Consider the following 21,020-nt stretch of genomic DNA (forward strand, 5'->3'; position numbering starts at 1 on the left):
TTTTTCAAATTCCTTTGTCTGTACTTATCGAATAGCAAAGGTTCTTCAACTTTTTTTCATCAAGCGCGTCATAGTTGCAAACATATCAGCCGCGTTTAAATTTTGTGGTAGTAAAAAACCTTCTACGGCGCGCTCTACTAGGCGCATGGAAAAAGAATTCGTGTCCGTTTACGGTGACCAGAACTGTTCCATTGAGATACCTTTCATTTTCGGTTCTGAGTGTAGTTAGTAGGAACTTCTGGTTTATTGCATTAATTTATACCTTTACTGTTTAGATACGAGTGGTGGTGGGCGGGCGGCGTGCTGTCGGCGCTAGGGCGGCGGTTCAGCGCCCTGCTGCTGGTGCTGCAGGTGGTGTTCTGCCACCCGCCCGGGCCCAACGACCCGAGGGCTCTGCCCGCCACGCCCATAAGGTAACATGTAGATACTGGTGGTGGGCGGCTGTTGGCGCTGGGGCGACAGTTCGGCGCGCTGCTGCTGGTGCTGCAGGTGGTATTCTGTCATATAAATATTCTTCCTAGATATACAATTTTTAATGACGCGAAAATATATGGACTCACTTTAAATTTGTGGTTATAATACAGAACACTTGTTTCAGATTTCACTTCACAGAGGGCATGAAGAGCGGCAGCCAAGAGGGCGAGGCGATGGTGGTGCAAATGATCGCGAGTTTGGCCGAAGCCCTCGAGTGTCAGTACGGACGCATTTGTACCAGGCTCGCGCGCGCTTTTAGGCCAAAACCTGTATCTTCTACGTCGGGATGGAAGTAAGTATGGCTTATAGTATCAAGTCAAGTTGGTTCATAGAAAGCACGAATGGCAGCCAAGAGGTCGAGGTGATGGTGGTGTAAATGATCGTGAGCTTGGCCGAAGCCTACGGGCGTCAGTACGGGCGCATTCGTATCACGCGCGTGCTTTTAGGCCAAGAGCCGTCTCTTCTACGTCGGGATGGAGGTAAGTATGACATGTTTACGAAGAAACTAAGTTGGTTTACAGAGAGCATGAAAAGTGGCAGCCAAGAGGGTGAGGCGATGGTGGTGCAAATGGTCGCGAGCTTGGCCGACGCGCTCGTGTGTCAATACGGGCGCATTAGTATCACGCGCGCGCTTTTAGACAAGGACCTACATTGGATTGGAAGTAACTACAATAATTTAAAAAAAAGTAGAGAGAACATATATAAATATTATGTTCCGCGCCTAAAATCGACGATATTGAAGTGTCATTGTAGAATGATCGCAAACTCGGTAGAGACTTTCAAATGTTATTACTTTTATTTTTATTTATTTATTTAAAAAAAAAAAAATTATCATGACGGTGGCAAACAAGCATACGGCCCGCCTGATGGTAAGCAGTCACCGTAGCCTATGGACGCCTGCAACACCAGAGGCATTACATGCGCGTTGCCGACCCTTTAAAAACCTGTACACTCCTTTTTTGAAGAACCACATGGAGAACCAACAGCTATAACTATGCTAATAACAACATAAATAGTGACACAGAGCCAATTATAGGATCTCACATATAGCATATTTAGGCTATATTTAGAGCTATATTACACGATCATATTTAAGCTGCGTTTCCACCAAAGATGTGCGAGGATGCGTTTGCGAGGGATGTGCCTGTTAAGAACCATTAGAATCACTACACGATGAGCGAGGAAAACAAATGAAGTGATTCTATTGGTTCCACATCCCTAGACAGAGTGTAATCCTTAGAGAATGTGCGTTTAAACTACAGATTGTAATAATGACTATGTTACTGCTGGCATCTAAATAATAATAATAATTCAGCCTATATGTGCGAGAGGGCTCGGGCTATAGTCCCCACGCTAGCCTAATGCGGATTGGGGACTTCACATACACCTTTGAATTTCCTCGTAGATGTATGCAGGTTTCCTCACGATGTTTTCCTTCACCGAAAAGCTAGTGGTAAATATCAAATGATATTTCGTACATAAGTTCCGAAAAACTCATCTATCTATCATCTATTAAATAATAACTATAATTAATAAGACTCCATTACTTTTCACTTAAGGTTCAAAAATCACATTTCAGTAGCCTGACCCCTCATTACAGATGGCGTCGAGTGTGCTGCATCCCTCACATCGTGACGTTCGAGATCTGCTTCACTTGCATCCTCGTGGGGTTATGTGTTCTAGTGATGTACTTTACCGATGCCAACTACGATGCACAGTAAGCAAGCGATGGATTTTATGATTCTCTTTATGTTTAAAGTTAGATTGTTTTTTTCAATTATACTGTCACATTTTAATGCATGTCTAGAAATTTTCTGCGCTAGGTTGATGTACTATGTTATAGAATAAAAAATTGCCTGTTTTGGTTTCTAGACTCTTCAGTATTTACGAGCAATTTAGCTGCTCATTTAAATTCAGGTTGCTGACCAATTCACATGCTTGATCTCTTTGTGAAAACTAACTTTCGTCCACCTAACTATTAATTCAACGGTATACTATATACCAACTTGAGCAGCTTGTTATTAAGGTAGCTGCCATACGCGTCAGGTCCTTTGTTTGTTTTCCTTTTGTATAATTTAGAATCTCTCTCACATTTTGCTTAGTATTTTAAAAAGTGAAGCTAAACTGACGACTCAGTGAGATTGGGTCGTCGTCGATCAGGCGGCGTGAAATCCAACAGGGGCTGATGTTCGGTGCGTGCGCCGTGGCCGGCGCCGTGCTGCTGGCCAACCTGTACACGTGGGGCCGCGTGCTGCTGGCGCTGCTGCTCCCCCCGCGGGCCCGCCTCGCGCGCGCGCTGCGCCGCGACGCGCCCACGCTGGCGCTGCGGCCGGAGGTGCAGACTCTCACGCACACGGTGAGTGCCGGGGACAGCACACGCGGGGCCGCGTGCTGCTGGCGCTGCTGCTCCCCCCGCGGGCCCGCCTCGCGCGCGCGCTGCGCCGCGACGCGCCCACGCTGGCGCTGCGGCCGGAGGTGCAGACTCTCACGCACACGGTGAGTGCCGGGGACAGCACACGCGGGGCCGCGTGCTGCTGGCGCTGCTGCTCCCCCCGCGGGCCCGCCTCGCGCGCGCGCTGCGCCGCGACGCGCCCACGCTGGCGCTGCGGCCGGAGGTGCAGACTCTCACGCACACGGTGAGTGCCGGGGACAGCACACGCGGGGCCGCGTGCTGCTGGCGCTGCTGCTCCCCCCGCGGGCCCGCCTCGCGCGCGCGCTGCGCCGCGACGCGCCCACGCTGGCGCTGCGGCCGGAGGTGCAGACTCTCACGCACACGGTGAGTGCCGGGGACAGCACACGCGGGGCCGCGTGCTGCTGGCGCTGCTGCTCCCCCCGCGGGCCCGCCTCGCGCGCGCGCTGCGCCGCGACGCGCCCACGCTGGCGCTGCGGCCGGAGGTGCAGACTCTCACGCACACGGTGAGTGCCGGGGACAGCACACGCGGGGCCGCGTGCTGCTGGCGCTGCTGCTCCCCCCGCGGGCCCGCCTCGCGCGCGCGCTGCGCCGCGACGCGCCCACGCTGGCGCTGCGGCCGGAGGTGCAGACTCTCACGCACACGGTGAGTGCCGGGGACAGCACACGCGGGGCCGCGTGCTGCTGGCGCTGCTGCTCCCCCCGCGGGCCCGCCTCGCGCGCGCGCTGCGCCGCGACGCGCCCACGCTGGCGCTGCGGCCGGAGGTGCAGACTCTCACGCACACGGTGAGTGCCGGGGACAGCACACGCGGGGCCGCGTGCTGCTGGCGCTGCTGCTCCCCCCGCGGGCCCGCCTCGCGCGCGCGCTGCGCCGCGACGCGCCCACGCTGGCGCTGCGGCCGGAGGTGCAGACTCTCACGCACACGGTGAGTGCCGGGGACAGCACACGCGGGGCCGCGTGCTGCTGGCGCTGCTGCTCCCCCCGCGGGCCCGCCTCGCGCGCGCGCTGCGCCGCGACGCGCCCACGCTGGCGCTGCGGCCGGAGGTGCAGACTCTCACGCACACGGTGAGTGCCGGGGACAGCACACGCGGGGCCGCGTGCTGCTGGCGCTGCTGCTCCCCCCGCGGGCCCGCCTCGCGCGCGCGCTGCGCCGCGACGCGCCCACGCTGGCGCTGCGGCCGGAGGTGCAGACTCTCACGCACACGGTGAGTGCCGGGGACAGCACACGCGGGGCCGCGTGCTGCTGGCGCTGCTGCTCCCCCCGCGGGCCCGCCTCGCGCGCGCGCTGCGCCGCGACGCGCCCACGCTGGCGCTGCGGCCGGAGGTGCAGACTCTCACGCACACGGTGAGTGCCGGGGACAGCACACGCGGGGCCGCGTGCTGCTGGCGCTGCTGCTCCCCCCGCGGGCCCGCCTCGCGCGCGCGCTGCGCCGCGACGCGCCCACGCTGGCGCTGCGGCCGGAGGTGCAGACTCTCACGCACACGGTGAGTGCCGAGGACAGCACACGCGGGGCCGCGTGCTGCTGGCGCTGCTGCTCCCCCCGCGGGCCCGCCTCGCGCGCGCGCTGCGCCGCGACGCGCCCACGCTGGCGCTGCGGCCGGAGGTGCAGACTCTCACGCACACGGTGAGTGCCGGGGACAGCACACGCGGGGCCGCGTGCTGCTGGCGCTGCTGCTCCCCCCGCGGGCCCGCCTCGCGCGCGCGCTGCGCCGCGACGCGCCCACGCTGGCGCTGCGGCCGGAGGTGCAGACTCTCACGCACACGGTGAGTGCCGGGGACAGCACACGCGGGGCCGCGTGCTGCTGGCGCTGCTGCTCCCCCCGCGGGCCCGCCTCGCGCGCGCGCTGCGCCGCGACGCGCCCACGCTGGCGCTGCGGCCGGAGGTGCAGACTCTCACGCACACGGTGAGTGCCGGGGACAGCACACGCGGGGCCGCGTGCTGCTGGCGCTGCTGCTCCCCCCGCGGGCCCGCCTCGCGCGCGCGCTGCGCCGCGACGCGCCCACGCTGGCGCTGCGGCCGGAGGTGCAGACTCTCACGCACACGGTGAGTGCCGGGGACAGCACACGCGGGGCCGCGTGCTGCTGGCGCTGCTGCTCCCCCCGCGGGCCCGCCTCGCGCGCGCGCTGCGCCGCGACGCGCCCACGCTGGCGCTGCGGCCGGAGGTGCAGACTCTCACGCACACGGTGAGTGCCGGGGACAGCACACGCGGGGCCGCGTGCTGCTGGCGCTGCTGCTCCCCCCGCGGGCCCGCCTCGCGCGCGCGCTGCGCCGCGACGCGCCCACGCTGGCGCTGCGGCCGGAGGTGCAGACTCTCACGCACACGGTGAGTGCCGGGGACAGCACACGCGGGGCCGCGTGCTGCTGGCGCTGCTGCTCCCCCCGCGGGCCCGCCTCGCGCGCGCGCTGCGCCGCGACGCGCCCACGCTGGCGCTGCGGCCGGAGGTGCAGACTCTCACGCACACGGTGAGTGCCGGGGACAGCACACGCGGGGCCGCGTGCTGCTGGCGCTGCTGCTCCCCCCGCGGGCCCGCCTCGCGCGCGCGCTGCGCCGCGACGCGCCCACGCTGGCGCTGCGGCCGGAGGTGCAGACTCTCACGCACACGGTGAGTGCCGGGGACAGCACACGCGGGGCCGCGTGCTGCTGGCGCTGCTGCTCCCCCCGCGGGCCCGCCTCGCGCGCGCGCTGCGCCGCGACGCGCCCACGCTGGCGCTGCGGCCGGAGGTGCAAACTCTCACGCACACGGTGAGTGCCGGGGACAGCACACGCGGGGCCGCGTGCTGCTGGCGCTGCTGCTCCCCCCGCGGGCCCGCGGCTCCCCCAGATATCTGTTTTTTTTTTTAACTAGCAAAGAGAAGCCAATGCTTTAAGCATTAAGGACGGTTTAAACCGCATTACGAAAATGAAGCCCCATTTTAAAAAAAAATCAAAGTATTCAAATTAATTTTTTTTCAGGTATCATGCCTCGACGCATTCACGGGCCAGCAAACACGCCTTGTCGTCGTCGTAGACGCCCTGGACAGTTGCGAACAGGAGAAAGTCCTGGCCCTGCTCAACGCGGTGTACGCCCTCTGTTCCGATCCGAAGAGCCCCTTCATACTGCTGCTAGCCATTGATCCGCATATCATTAGCAAGGTGAGTTGGGCTTTGTGGTGTTGTGATAGAGTTGGTTCTAGGTGAACGGGGATTTCTAGCGTTTCTACGACTGTTCAAAATAGTTGAGTAATTCACTCGGTATATTCGAAAAAAACGTGTATAACTAATGTGTTATATCGAATATTTAGAATAAATAAATTATTGGTACAATAATATTAACCCTGGACTCGGGCACAATATCGCATTGATAATCAACATTCCATTCTAAATTTATAACTTTAATTGGTTGGTATTTTTGAGGTCATTCTCAGTAATAAATACTCCGAATCAAAAATTACGAGTGTTCATTACCGTTATCAGACCAGATATAATGATATCATTAGCGGTCGCTCCTATGTCTGATATAAAAATCGTCTATCTCACTCGTACTCTACTAATGAACGAATTCTTTATATTGGAAGTAAAAGCGATCGTGCTAATAAATCTGGTGGCCGCCTTCTATATTTGTATGTAAATTCTGATCGTTGAAACGCTAGAGTCTACGTTTTTTATACCCAAATGTAATGCTTGTACACAATATATAGGAATCAAACTTGTAGACACTTGAAGTATAGTTAGTGTTGAATCGTTTACTTTCCATCCTGATGCTTATGTTAGTTCAAAAGTAAAGTTGATTTACGCTTAGAGATCGTAGTGTAACTTAGGCGACAGATATTAGATATTTATATTTATAAGATGCTTAAAGTTAAATTTATGAAAAAGTAAAAAACTCCAAATGTTGCACAATGTTTTATTTTACGTTTAGTTTGTATTTAAGATTAACAATTAGGAAACAACTTTTTTCAAATCAAAGCACTATTATGCAGAAGGAATTAAATTTTTGAAGGGTCAACGTTCACCGTATTAAATAGATTCCTTAAATCAAATAATCCATATACTATTGATTGCCCTGATAGGACCCTATCCACGCTTATTCACTAAATAATAACGGAAATGCAGAAGTTACTTTACGCTCTCTTTCACATCTCACTAATGATCTCACCCGGCATGTAGACAGGTACAGATAGATTTAACAGCTTCGTATGTGCAGGTTGCTTGGATGGAGGTTAGTCAGCCGATGGAGTATCCGTTAGCTCGGTGTTGTGCAAACCTTTGAAGTTTTGCATGATTATTTTTAGTTATTATACCATGTACATTTTCTTCTTAGTAATATAAGGGAGTCAACACACTTTAACGCCGCAGAATCACATCAGATCGGTTAGAATTTATAAAATCGAACACATTTGGAGTATATCGCAACACTTCCTTATTTCTCTGGTGGAAAGGTGTATCAATTTATAATACAATAAACTAGATCTACATTGTATCCTTTTCAAACTATGTAGTCCAAAAACTAGTGCGTATCTACCGGATGCTATCTTAATACGCGAAAATGCGGTTAAAACGATTTTTGCGTCGATAATAGTGTTGTGACTCCATTATGTAAAAATATATGTTGGTGAACTATACAGCTACGACGAGCTTGTCACTGACCTGACACTGGCATATTCGCTAACGTCTGCGTAACTTACTTTCTATAAATCACGCTCGCGCTAATATGCCGTACGTGCCGTGTACGAGCGAGATGCATAGAAAGTAAGCTACGCACACGCTAGCGTGTATGTCAATGACAAGCTCGTGGCAAGGCTACTTGACTGTACTTGACACTCAACAAGCTGTTTTGATCCTTTATACATATTACCTGTTTTTTCTATTTCAAGTTATGTGTTTATCTTTAGTTGTTAGAATTTAAATTTGGATGGGATCGGTATGACGACCGAAATATGTTTGATTGATACTTTGATGTTGCATGCATTGGCGTGTTTTTATTATCAAAAATAATTAATGGACAACAAAACTCTTAATACACATAGATGATGATGTATATTCATACCAGGGTACATGTGACAATGTTTTTGTTCGTTACATGTACATAATTTTGCCCATTGTCAAAATATAATACCAACCCCATGCGATGGATTTCTTTTTTCAATTCCCAATTTTTGAACACCACTATATGAGGACTTATACTGGTGAAGCGTTTTCTGTGTGTTTACCTAATATCTCACAGTGCTATTGCGCACTAAAACCATAATGTGTAATCAGAGCAACATATATAAACAAAAAACCATATGACAGATTGATGTTATGTGTGATAAAGTTAAAGAAAGAAAAATGTTTGAGCACTTTAGAGGTTTAAAAATACGGGTCAATTCTGTCCATAGTATTTTTACTGTGTACCCTGATATATACAGAGCGTGAATATGTACAAAAAATATTGTAATTATTGTAAAATTCATATAAACATCTTATAGACGCCCTTAAAGCTATCAATCTGCTTTCATCTAGGCAGTGGAAGTGAACAGCCGTCGCGCATTCTCCGAAAGCAACATCGGCGGATGGGATTACCTCCGCAACATGGTGCAGTTGCCGTTCTACCTTCAAAACTCAGCACTGCGCCGCGTCAAAACCGCGCAACAAACTGCTGCCAAGCGCATGCAAACCATCGCGACCGACGACTTCTCCGCGAGCATGCAGCGATCTGTAAGTGTATAGACCGCGGGCCAAGAGCTTATTTCGTCAGTCATCGCCTCCCGGCTAATACTTTGTCAGATATAGTTTAGATGTTTTAAATTTAAAAAAAAACCTTCAGCCGGTTGTATTGCGGTGGAAAGACCGTCAGCTGTAAAATGAACATGTAAAAAATATGCGCCTTACCGCTTTATGTGCGGCAAAGTAAGCGTAATGTGTAAATTGCGTAATCCGTTGATGGCTTTTCAGGCGTTACGCCTGATGAAATGCTACATGCGAAGTATCATGATTTGTTATTGCTATCATGAAAAGGTATAGCGCTTATTTTTTACATGTATTTTTATCTATGTATTTGTATAAAATATCATGTTTGGTCGAAATGTATAAAATATCGGCCGTTATGAAACTATTTTTTGACGTCTGTGCTACTTATATTATCCTTCCTTCCCAGGTATCAGCCCGCCGTCTGTCCTCGACATCAGAACTAATGTCCAGCCAGGAGCGCATCAAGAACCAGCCGGCCAAGGAGCTGAGCGCGGCCGCCGCGGCGCGCGCCCGCCGCCTCCGGCCCTCCGAGTCCGTGGCCTCCTCGGTGGCTTCGGGCCTGCACCGAGCGGCGCCCACCGCCACCGCTGCAGATCTTGGGAGAGTGTTGCTTACGGATGACTACTTCAGCGATGTCAATCCGAGGAGTATGCGGCGGCTAATGAACGTGCTGTATGTTACTGGTAAGTCTACAGAAAATCCCGCCGCTATGATGACTACGTCACGTCTCCGCCTGAGACCATACCGTTCTCGGTAGCTTCGGGCCTGCACCGAGCAGTGTTGTTGACTGATGAATACTTCAGCGATGTCAATTCGAGGAGTATGCCTATCTATTTATAAAGGCAGTGACAAAAAAATCATTTAACCTCCTTTTCTACATATTTAGGCGTAGGCAGCTGTCTTTTTAACTTCATTGTATGAAACCCAAAATCAACAATGATTTTTCTTTCACCCGGTCTCCCACATTGAAGTCGGTTTTTTTTTCTTAAAAATTATGTCTATGAGAAATAATAATCTAGTTACGAGTAGACTTAATAATTACAGAATCCATATCACTGGCGCATCGTTATCGGTTGCCATTACCGTGAATGTAAGAGTTACATTCGATTTAATATCTTCGAACTTTCTCTGGTGAAAGCCCGTCTGACTTTTAAGACGACCCCAATTGAAGATACATAGATCAAAACAAATGACCATCTTTTCTTATCTTATTAAATTGTTTAGAGTAGAATACTGCATGCCGTGTTCACCTGTGTGTGTGTGTGGCGCAATCGTAAGTAAATAGTACGCAAGTGTATTACTTGTATTAGGCTATAAGTTGTTGTTGCCACTGTTGGTGAACATTAATCAAAAATACAGCGATAATTCCACTCGTTTTAAAATGCAACGCGCTTTGTTATACATTTAAGAAAAATCTCGACTTTTAAAGTGGGACATTGTGTATTGTTGTATACTTAACAACATGTATTCAAATGTACCTTAGCAACAATGTCTTTATTCCAGGACGTCTAATGAAAGCATTCCAAATCGAGTTCAACTGGTACCAGCTAGCCTCCTGGGTTAACCTGACGGAACAGTGGCCTTTCCGGACCTCGTGGATCATCTACCACCACGAGACGTACGAGGAGCACATCGACGATAGCAAGTCGCTCAAGCACATTTACGAGAAGTGAGTTCACACTTCACATTATCGTACGCTTTTTGACCGTAGCGATAGCTGAGGGTTCCGTTTTGACTCGGGCAATTTGCTTTATATGTATGGATTATCTCCTCTACAGGTCGCAACTCTCAACAGACTCGAGAAATTTTGTGACTAGATTATATGATTAAATAGTTTTTTTGTCGATCCAGTTATAGGAAAGTTTTCAATATGTGGAAGTTGGCATAAAATACTAAAGCGCCAATAGCGTCTATGGCGCTAAAGACCATTGCGAGTTCACTGTGATAACGACTCAACTAAGTATTTTTTACTTTTACGTTTTCTAAGCTTAACGCGAGGTCGACAGCTCACAGAGTCAATAGTTATATTTGCTTTGAGTTGGCGTAACATGTTTTTCTTTCACACTATTTTCCATTATTTCTACATTCAGTTCCTTTCCTTTTCACTTCATCTTTCATTACTTTAGTGCGCGATAGTTGCGTCCGCCTGTCGGTTATGGGTATGGAGTGTGGAATTAAGAGGAGTGGCATCTCTTATGGTAGAACTGTTGCAAGTGCTGGACACTGTCAGCTATAAATAATAGTTCCAAATCTCTCCAGAGTAGCTAAGAACTTAGGCGTTATTGACGGAGTGAATTGCGCTGTCTATGATTTGATTTTTTTCTTCAAGTACTCTAGGTATTGTAGCGCCACCTATTTAAAGTTTTTTGTTGACACTTTTTGGTACACGGAGATTTCGTTCCTTATCTCCACCTTCCGTAGGTTATGGGACACGTTATTTTGGCAGCTATGTCAAATGGTATGAATATTTGACTCCATACAGTTCACGTTTGTTGTCACGTCGAGTGTAATAAACACGCACATAGCTAATATTCCACTCACTCTACAGATAAATTTACGTAACTCATAACTAAGTATCTGGTTCTGTAAGAGGTTGTGTGTAAGTGGTTGGTTCTGGTTGGTGGTGGGTCGGCAACGCGCATGTAACTCCTCTGGAGTTGCAGGCGTACATAGGCTACGGAGACTGCTTACCATCAGGCGGGCCGTATGCTTGTTTGCCACCGACGTAGTATAAAAAAATTATCTGGTTAGCAATTTTCTACTTATATCATAAGCGTATGTAATTTATTTATTTAATCTTTATTGCACATAAGAAAACACTGTACAAAAGGCAAATAGAAATGCAAATGGCAAATGTCTAATAGTTGGAAAGAGGCTTGTATTACGCGAGTCGTAAAATGTTTCGCGAAGGCCCCTGGTGTCAATTGTAATAATAGGTGAATTATAACGAAAATTGTTCCGCACCTCGTGTTAACGTGATATTAATACATTTAAAAAAATAAAAATGCTTGTTTCAGAGTGAAACCACACTTAAACGGTCTTCGCGAATCCAGCTCATTAATGGAACTGGACCGCGACGAGCGCAAGCTGGAGGTGTTCCTCAGCTTTCACCGCTCCACGCTCACCGCTGCTGACCTGAAGATCTTCCTGCCATTCACCATCAACCTGGACCCGTACATCAAGAAGGTCATCAAAGGTACACAAAACCTGTTACGTGAGCCAGCTGCCTAATGGAGCCGGCTGGGGGTTCCTCAACTTCCGCCGGTCTACGCTCACCGCTGCCGACCTGAAGATCTTCATGCCATTCACAATCAACCTGGACCCTTACATCAAGAAGGTCATCAAAGGTATACAACACCTGTGTTACGTGAGCTCCCTGATGGAGCAAGTTGGAGGTTTTCCTCAGATTTTACCGGTCTACGCTCACCGCTGCCGACCTGAAGTTCTGCACAATGGTTTCACAATTGGAAAACAGAATTCCTTGCCATAATAAGGTTGTGTCATATTGATAAAAAAAATTTGACAGTGAAAACTGTTTTTGTGCTTCCATTTTTTTAATCAACAAAAACTCGTCCAAACATTGCAACTTCTCCGTTTCTTAGACTCGGGGGAATAACACAGCGATTGCATTAAAATTGTTATTTTAAGAATTTAGGCCTAGAGTAAATTAAACTGAATGAATAGCTATGGTAACAAGGTGCACTTTGATGTGTTTACAGAGGAGCAGCTACAGTCGGGCATGGAGGATGAATTGAACGGTGCTATTTGGACGCCACACACACGGCAACCACACAACAAGCTCTTTCACAGAAAACATGTGAGTACAGATGAGAAGTGCATTGTTTTCAGTCTTCCTTATATTTTCCCAACCCTTAGCATAACTTGCGTTGTCGCATGCAATTGCATACTTGACATATCACGCGGAGGTTTTATAAACAAGTGCAATTCCCTCCAGTCGTCTTTATTCCCAAATACAAACTTAGGCGTCTTAAAAGCGATTTGTCTTAGGGCCTCTTGTGCATCCCCGTGAAGTGAGACTAGGGTCAATCGCTGGTGAGTTAATAAAAATCCTGTTATGGATATTTATTTCCTTTATTCACCTTAGTAGTATCCTTAAATACTCTTTTTATAACTATACACTAACACTACCCAAATTCCCCTCACAAACCCACGGCGCTGATCTAATTGCCGGTTTACCGGAAAATTTCGATCCTAGAGAAAAATGGCCGTATTGCCCGAGTTTGAATGAAATCAGTGACCAAGGCTCCTGTGGAAGCTGCTGGGCTTTCGGAGTTGTCGATGTTATGACGGATAGTTTGCATTCATTCAAATGGAACCAAACAATTCCGCTTTTCAGCTCAGAATGTGGTGAGTTGCTGCGAGTATTGCGGGGATTGTACAAGTGGAATGCACAGTAAACCTTTTGAATTTTGGCGAGATGAGATTCTCAAGGGTACATGCCTTACGAGATTCCACCCTTCGAGCACAGCGTCCACATACCCGGGCCTCAGTGCCATAATTCTAATAAAACACCGTCATGCGTCAAAAAATGCGAACCTGGTTATAATGCAGACTATAACGAAGACAAGCAGCGCGGCAGAAGCGTTTATGCCGTTGAGGGAGAAGAAAATATTAAAGCCGAATTGTATACTAAAGGCACTGTTACGGCTTCAATGACTATATATTCTGACTTCTTTAGTTACAAAAGCGGCGTATACTCGAACGTATATGGAGCTTTCCAGGGTGGTCACGCTGTCAGAATTTTGGGATGGGGCGTTGAGAACTGCGTAAAGTACTGGTTGTGTGCTAACTCTTGGAACACTCACTGGGGGGACAAAGGTTTCTTCAAGATCCTGAGAGGTGTCGATATCGAAAGCGATATTACAACCGCGGAACCTGAATTGTAGTCTGTCCATCAGGACTTTAAAAGAAGACTAAACAATCCCGTGATTCGGTCAAGGTACTTAGAAATATGTGTAATCCCAATCCATCTAAAATCATTCTTTTTTCCTATTGGTATCTAACCACGTGTAAAATTACCAATGTCCAAATGTACAAGTGGTATACTGTATTTGTTAATTTAATAAAAATATTGTTTGACTTCAAACTATCTGTCTATTTAAGTTATACCAAAGAGAATTGACTGTAATCAAGAGGTAAAGTCTAAAAAAAAACGTGCCCCTTAGTTTGACATCCAAAACAGATGGCTCTCTACTCCGCCATATGTTTTTTGGTCATTGTCTTGTCGAACGTCAACCTTTGACAATCAGAGTTGCCGCAAAATGTATGGAGCTGTACAGTGCCATCTCGATTACCTGTCAAATTCAAAGCACGAAATTGTCTTAGATTTTACGCATCTTACTCAATCAATGTATCTTCGGTTATAGGAACCTAGAAGGTTATTATTATTGGTCGAATACTTTTGTAAATTAAGCTAAAGGGTACATGAGCCCATGAGCGACTTGTAGAGGGGCAAGACGGGGCAGGAGCATTATTGGGGGGATATTAGAGTAACTACTTACCCCCTTATTCATAACGTCTACTAAAGTTACGATGCCGCTAATAATCGTTTGTCCCTTTTGGTATGATGGAAAGAGACAAACGATTATTAGCGGCATCGTAACTTTAGTAGACGAATAAGGGGGTAAAAGTGTAAATTTTAAGTATTCCTACTTAGGTCACAAGATGGCAGACCCTCTCCAACGCATAAAAAAATTGAACTGTAGGGAGCTGGCACCTGCTTATTGACGGGACTTGAAGCGTCAATGTCAAGTTTTAGAACCACAATGTGGGAGAACCTACATCGTGTACAATTACTAATACGTTTTATTTAACTTGTGATTTTAAGGATTATTGACTGAGTGCCTCCAATTCAGCTTGGGCAAAAATTAATTTGTATGTCCGACTGTTCTCTACACGTCGGACATCTTAACCGATTAGGTGTAATAAAGGGTGTAGCCATACATTTATTTAGACATATATATGCATAGACAGACTCTCTAGGTCTAGAGCTCACAGAGTCACTAGTTAAAATATAAACGTAACTGTCATTGCAGCGCATATCCCCGCCAAGCCAGGCCGCAGCGTCGCACTCGCCTATGTGCGTGGGCTGGGTGAACACGGGCAACGGCTTCATGGCGCAGCCCATGCCGCACTACGCGCCGCCCGCCGTCGGCGCGGGCGCGCCTAACCCCTACACTATGCTGAGGAACGCTTTTCCGGCCTTGGTAAGTCTCGTCTGAATTAACAAAACGGTCTACCGTTACGTATAAATATGTTTTCTCCAATATGCTCGGAAATGTTTACCTTATTGTAGCAAAAATAGTAAGGGAAGTTCTTCGTTATGGTCAAACTCAAATAAATAAAAAACCATTATTGTCGTGTTTTAGCGGACGGGAAAGTTATTACTGTATTGTTTTTTTTACTTTTTAAAAACATGTATCCACTAAGAAAAACTCATACAGCCAACTAATATAGCTGCGGGCTACGTCTACACGACCAGGTCAGCATCATTTGAAGCTATAGGATAGAGTCGTGTAAGACCGACGTGTATGATCGTGCGAATACTACTTAATAAAATCAAAGACTATACATATAACTTTTATATTTTATTAAGGATCTCATGCGTGCAAATACAGCTTATATTGCACAATTATATTGAATGAGCGAATATGTAATGGTACTGAATGGCAGAATAGTTGTACCTTTAACTTTTAAAAAAATAATTAAAGAGGGAAATTGTTTTTTACATTTTTGATGTGAAAGTTGGATTTGAGTGCTGGTTCATGTTTAAATTATGATTATTTTACCTGATTTCCTCGCATGTTTGGAGAAAAGCACTATATATGCCTCGGCAGGAACAGCAATTCGTGGATTTGTCTACTTTAAAATCGAAACTCATCCACGAATTGCCCTTTCCCGGCCTCTGCAATAATATACTATTTCATCACACTTGTTCGAAAAAGATCTTATTTCATGCAGGTGTGCTGAATACACACAAACGCCTATTTTGTTCCCGTGGGAGTTATGGATTGTGAAAAAAAGCTATAACTCCCTAGGGAGTTATAGCTTTTTTCTTTAATTATGTCACTTTCGTACAAATCAAGTAGCATAAATGAGTTTTACTTTTAAAATACTGACGTTTATAATTTAATATTTTTGTTTATGTTTAAAATTATTTAATTTGATTAATTTAACAGCCGTTTAAAATGTTTTTACATAATTTTCAATCGTGGCTGAATGCCGAATAGGTCTGTGCCTTCGATACCTTACCTGCCAAGAAATTACCAAATGGCGGATGAATGTTTGATATGTTTACTTTTTTTTTTCGCAAGTGCGATAAAAACATTGTGTGTTACTCCGGGGGTAAGTATATTGCAAATTGCAATTACCACCCTCGTATCCAAAGTTTCACTTACCCCCCTCGTTGCACAATGTAGTATTGTGAACTCGACCGTGCAGTCATCTAATCTAGTCATCGACGTTACGTAAAGTTTTGTATGCAGGTGGACATATCGAACATCCGCCTGTCGACGTTGTCGGTGGAGCGCGTGTGCGGCGTGGTGGGCGCGGCGCTGGGCGCGGGCGCGGGGGCGGCGGCGTGCTGCGCGGCGCTGCAGCGGCACCGCGTGTGCGGGCTGGCGCTGCGCCACTGCCAGCTCGACGACCTCAAGCCGGTACGCTGGCCCTCACCTCGGGGCTCCATGCAAATACTTCTTCTACTATGTCTGTATCAATGTATTAGGCTTCATAACGTTTTTGCAACACCTACTTTTTTGATTAATTTATCTGTTTCTGCAACCCAAAGGTTGTCTGGAAGTGATCGCTCTTTAGCGATATGACCGCCTGTTGTCTGCCCCACATTTAATCAATTGTTTCTTTTCTTTTGTATCTGAGGTGTGCCAATAAAGAGTCCTATCTATCTATTTCGTACAACTTTGTGCGTCTTTTGATTTTTGTCTATGGATACTGTTTCTGATTGACTAGTAGCTAGAACTAGACGCTTGTGCTTGTGTCGCCTTCTATAATTTTGACAAAACAAATTGAATATAGATAGATACCTAAAGTCTATTTTTACCCAACTACTGGAAGAAATTTTCGAAAGACTTTCGAAAATAAAAAGTTCTATATGAAAGGAATATGTACTATCGGTAGTCGTATTTTGAGTTGAGTCCGAGTAAGCTAACTCTGGACCCACTTTAATACAACGAAGTATGGGGTGTCATTATATGCGCCATAGTTTCATAGAAATTTGACATTTATGGTGACATTCCCACTGTTTTTCATTTATTTATTTATTCGTATAGCATTTACAGAGTCGCTTAATTATAAATTATAATACAATATATAAGTTCAATTTGCAACTGTTTTTTCATTACATATGGCATGTAGAGTTGGTTTGATTCGACTCTAGTTTTACGTGCTACTAATGCTTTGCTTGTACTCGTGTTGGATGATCATGTTTAACGACCTGTCTGGCCTAGTGGGTAATGGCCTTGCCTATGAAGCCGATGGTCCCGGGTTCAAATCCCAGTAAGGGCATTTATTTGTGTGATAAACACAAATATTTGTTCCTGAGTCATGGGTGTTTTATATGTATATAAGTATGTATTTATCTATATACGTTAGTATATCGTCGCCTAGGGCCCAAAGTACAAGCTCTGCTTAGTTTGGGGCTAGGTCGATCTGTGTAAGATCGTCTCCAATATTGATTTATTTGTAACACAGTCAATTGTATTCACACAGCTCATGGACCTACCGTTTGGAGACTGGGAGTTATTCAAAATGCTTATCACCAACCTACGTGAGTTGGAAGCCAATATGCCGTGCAGTGCCCCTGCTGTCACAGGTAAGTCAAAACAAAGGTGGTTAGCACGCGCGCCGTCAAAGCGAACGGCCTCAGTGCTTGAAAAAGGAGACCTAAGTTATCCGTTAACTGTAAAACGAATGTGACTAGTGATATTTTAAATTTGTAATAGAGTTTATGTATTATATTTTATTGTAGCACGGGCAGGTTTCTGCAACTCGAGTCAACTATTTAATTTGTTTAACAGTTATAGCAGAAAAGAATACGGAGAGTGAACCAGACACGGTGAAACCCAGACCCATCGAACACCAGCGCAGCCGTCCATCCAATGTGGAAAAACAGGTATGTTGTATTGATTTTCCATACATGCACTTAGTCTGAAATCCCAAACTGCGAAGAACACGTGATATACTGTCTTCGTGACGTCTATCTATATGTCTAATCTTGCCCATATGTCCTGTTGAACTAGAATTTAGCATACCTACGTAGTACGATGACGAAAAAATATAGATAGCTTAGTGAATTTTATGGCTGGCCTGGTAATGGAGACCGATTAGACCGAAGATGACTTTAAACATCAAACATCTTGTACATCTCCGGTAATATACCTAACTAACGAAACCTCATTAAGTATGGGCTCTTTCTAAACGTTTAGAGGAGTAGTAGTTATTAGTGTGAAACCTGTACGAATCACTGATTTTTTTGACAAAACCTTATTTTAGCATTAATCTGAAAAGCACATTAAAAGGCATTTTTCTCTGACCTATTGCACATCACAAAAAACACCAAGGAATTGACTTTGCTACTTTTACTTGTAGTCCTTCATCCCGTCTTGATGTGTAGAGAACTGCACGCGAAATGTATTTAATAAATATTGCAATAAAAGTCAGTTTTTTGATAATGTTATGTTTTACAGCCATACGCGGAATATCAGGTGATTATTAATAGTGACTTAATGTTATCTTAGCACCCGTAGGTACCTACAACGTAACACGTGCACCCCACACATAGAACCAGCTCCTCCACTTGTGTTATAAGTATAATGTTTGGTTATGTGTAAACTTCAAGGTGGAGGAAATAAACGCGAACGCGATGACAGCGTCCGCCTGTTTATTTAATGTGAACATTCATACTATTGTAATATGGCATTATGTAATTTAATATCAACTTGTTCACTGTTATGCACATATAGATCGTGTTATTCATGACTCGTAATTAGGGATTGCAATCCGGTCCGGCGGATCCGGTAATCCGGCCGGATCCGGCACATTTCAGGAGCTACCGGATCCGGTAAAAATCGCCGGATCCGGACCGGATCCGGTAAAATAAAAATAAAACGCCTAAATACAGCACGCACTGTGCGTTTTAGATAAGGAAAAGGCGACGGATGAGAGGTATGAAGTTGAACAGAGCGTAAAACGAATGAAAAAAGTTTAAATTTAGTTAAATAAAAATATATATCACGATGACTGGGAACAGAAGTTGCCTTTCATGTTGGTGGCACGATATGACGATTACATAAATACTGTTATAGAAGGAAAAATAAAAGAATGGAGATGCTATGGAAGGCATTTGTAATTTATTCTAAACAGAAGGTTAATGTTGTGATAGGAGATTAAAAGTAAACAAAGGAGCAGGATTAAGTCGGCGGTACTCAACCGACTAGAGTTGGGCTAATCAATATGTGTTATAGGTATGTGTGAATGAACATATGATCTTAAGTTTGCTTAATTTTTTTTTTCAGATATTTTGCTCGGATATTTATATATATATATATAAAATATTGGTTATTTTCTATTCATTTATACATTTATACGAGAGATTTTTTTATTTTATATATTTATACGAGAGAACCTTTTGTATTTATAATGTCATCCAATCTTATGCAATTTCCTTCATCTCCTGGTACATGCTACTCTACGTCTAGCCAATTCTTTATTTGATCCATGTAACTATTCTTAGAGAATCTCTTTCCACGATGGATTTCAATCCTACACTCTATTATTTTTCGCATGAGATCGTCGTGTCGTGCTCCATTTCCTATAATTTGAACAATATAGTTTTCTGTTTCATAAGCGCATTGTAATATGCCTACTTGAATAATAAACTATCTTTATCTGTAAATTAAGAAAAAGTTAATTTTTATAAATAATACATTCTCCTACTTTCTCGGAAAAAAGAATAAGGGGAAATTTAATATTCTTTTGGTTAATAGTAAAATATCTTATTTTCTTACTAGAATGCATGTCAACGTAACAAAGAATTCAATCAAACAACAGTTATGAAAACTTGTCCTTTCAAGTAGTTCCAATTCCCACCCCACATCCCATTACCGGGCTTTGAAAACTAATCAAATTTACAATTGTAAACGAAAATTTGAGCACTTGTGAATGGTTAAATATAATAAATGACCGATTTCATATTTTGTTTTTAAAGTGATATTGACAGTGTCACACTTTTTACTACTAAGTTCTATTTTATTGTTAAGAAGTTATTTATTAACTTAAATTATAGCTTTAGGAATACGTATTATGCAAAAAACTAGATAAATATGCCATTTAATTAACTTTAATATCGCTATACCAAACCGGATCCGGTCCGGCCGGATCCGGCCGGGTTATGGCCAAAATCCGGCCGGATCCGGCCGGATTGAAATTCAATCCGGTTTGCAATCCCTACTAATTTCATGTTATTAATGGTTAGATTTGACAAAAACTGCGCGTCATTGTGGATGACACGAACTATAGCCAATTTTTTGCTTAAAAACACATGTCATATACTTTTCGGTAAATTTTAATTGGATAAAATGCACTAACAGACAGGTCGTGCATCAAATAAATTTCGATCATATTGCTAAATTGTAACGTTACCAACAAATGTAAGCCTGCAGGGCTAAGATGGACGGCTATCTATCATTTGTCACCCCACCTGTCACGCTCTAATAAATATGTAAGTGCGAACGTGACGCATGATATGACAAGTGACAAAAACACGACCATGATAACGCTGCTGCGTAGATATATCTATAAATTTAGTAATTCTAACCTTTTAATGTTTGTTCATTTTGATAAGTTCATGGAAAATAAAACCTTAACCTTTTGTTATAAAATGCCTGAATATTTTTTTATATTCGTGACAAAAAAAACTAGCACTAATGTCCACTGATATAAGCCCCGTATAGACGAACATAGGGAAAGTTTCAGGGTTACTCGTTTATATGAAAATAGCGATATATTTCTTACATTTAAGTACTTTGGCGTTGTATGTCAACGGCAGAAATCGCTACACGGTAGGGTATTAAGGGCTAAAAATCGCTTAACCATTATTTTAGGTAGGTACTTAACAGTATTTCTGTCGCCAGGTGACGCTGGAAGAGCAGATGATCTGCGGCGCGCTCCAAACGCTAAACGAGGAGGCCATGGAGGACGTCCTCCAGTCCGAGCCCCCCTCCCACCCAGGTGAGCCTCTCACCACCATCCGCGAACAGTCGCTCGTTGCAGAGCCCCCCGCCATCGCCATCTCCGACGACGACGACGACGAGGAGCCGCGCGACGTCGTCATCACCGTGCACGATGAAGTCTTCATGTGAATCGGGCGTTACGTTACATCTGTCTAGA

General features: G+C 45.7%; 1 protein-coding gene across 1 annotated transcript in view; it reads left to right on the forward strand.

The window, feature by feature from the left end:
- The window catches only part of LOC133520936 (kinase D-interacting substrate of 220 kDa B), a 44,552-nt gene that overhangs the window by 20,933 nt on the left and 2,599 nt on the right, over positions 1–21,020 (forward strand). Inside the window, 16 exon segments of the mRNA XM_061855644.1 lie at positions 276–413; positions 599–766; positions 2,075–2,191; positions 2,635–2,830; positions 5,841–6,020; positions 8,370–8,564; positions 9,004–9,280; positions 10,101–10,266; positions 11,615–11,793; positions 12,317–12,414; positions 14,654–14,824; positions 16,103–16,273; positions 17,343–17,445; positions 17,651–17,745; positions 18,320–18,337; positions 20,765–20,861. Of these exon segments, the coding sequence (XP_061711628.1) occupies positions 276–413; positions 599–766; positions 2,075–2,191; positions 2,635–2,830; positions 5,841–6,020; positions 8,370–8,564; positions 9,004–9,280; positions 10,101–10,266; positions 11,615–11,793; positions 12,317–12,414; positions 14,654–14,824; positions 16,103–16,273; positions 17,343–17,445; positions 17,651–17,745; positions 18,320–18,337; positions 20,765–20,861 (2,369 nt within the window).

Source organism: Cydia pomonella, chromosome 9, assembly GCF_033807575.1.
Source record: "Cydia pomonella isolate Wapato2018A chromosome 9, ilCydPomo1, whole genome shotgun sequence".
NCBI classification, from domain to species: domain Eukaryota; kingdom Metazoa; phylum Arthropoda; class Insecta; order Lepidoptera; family Tortricidae; genus Cydia; species Cydia pomonella.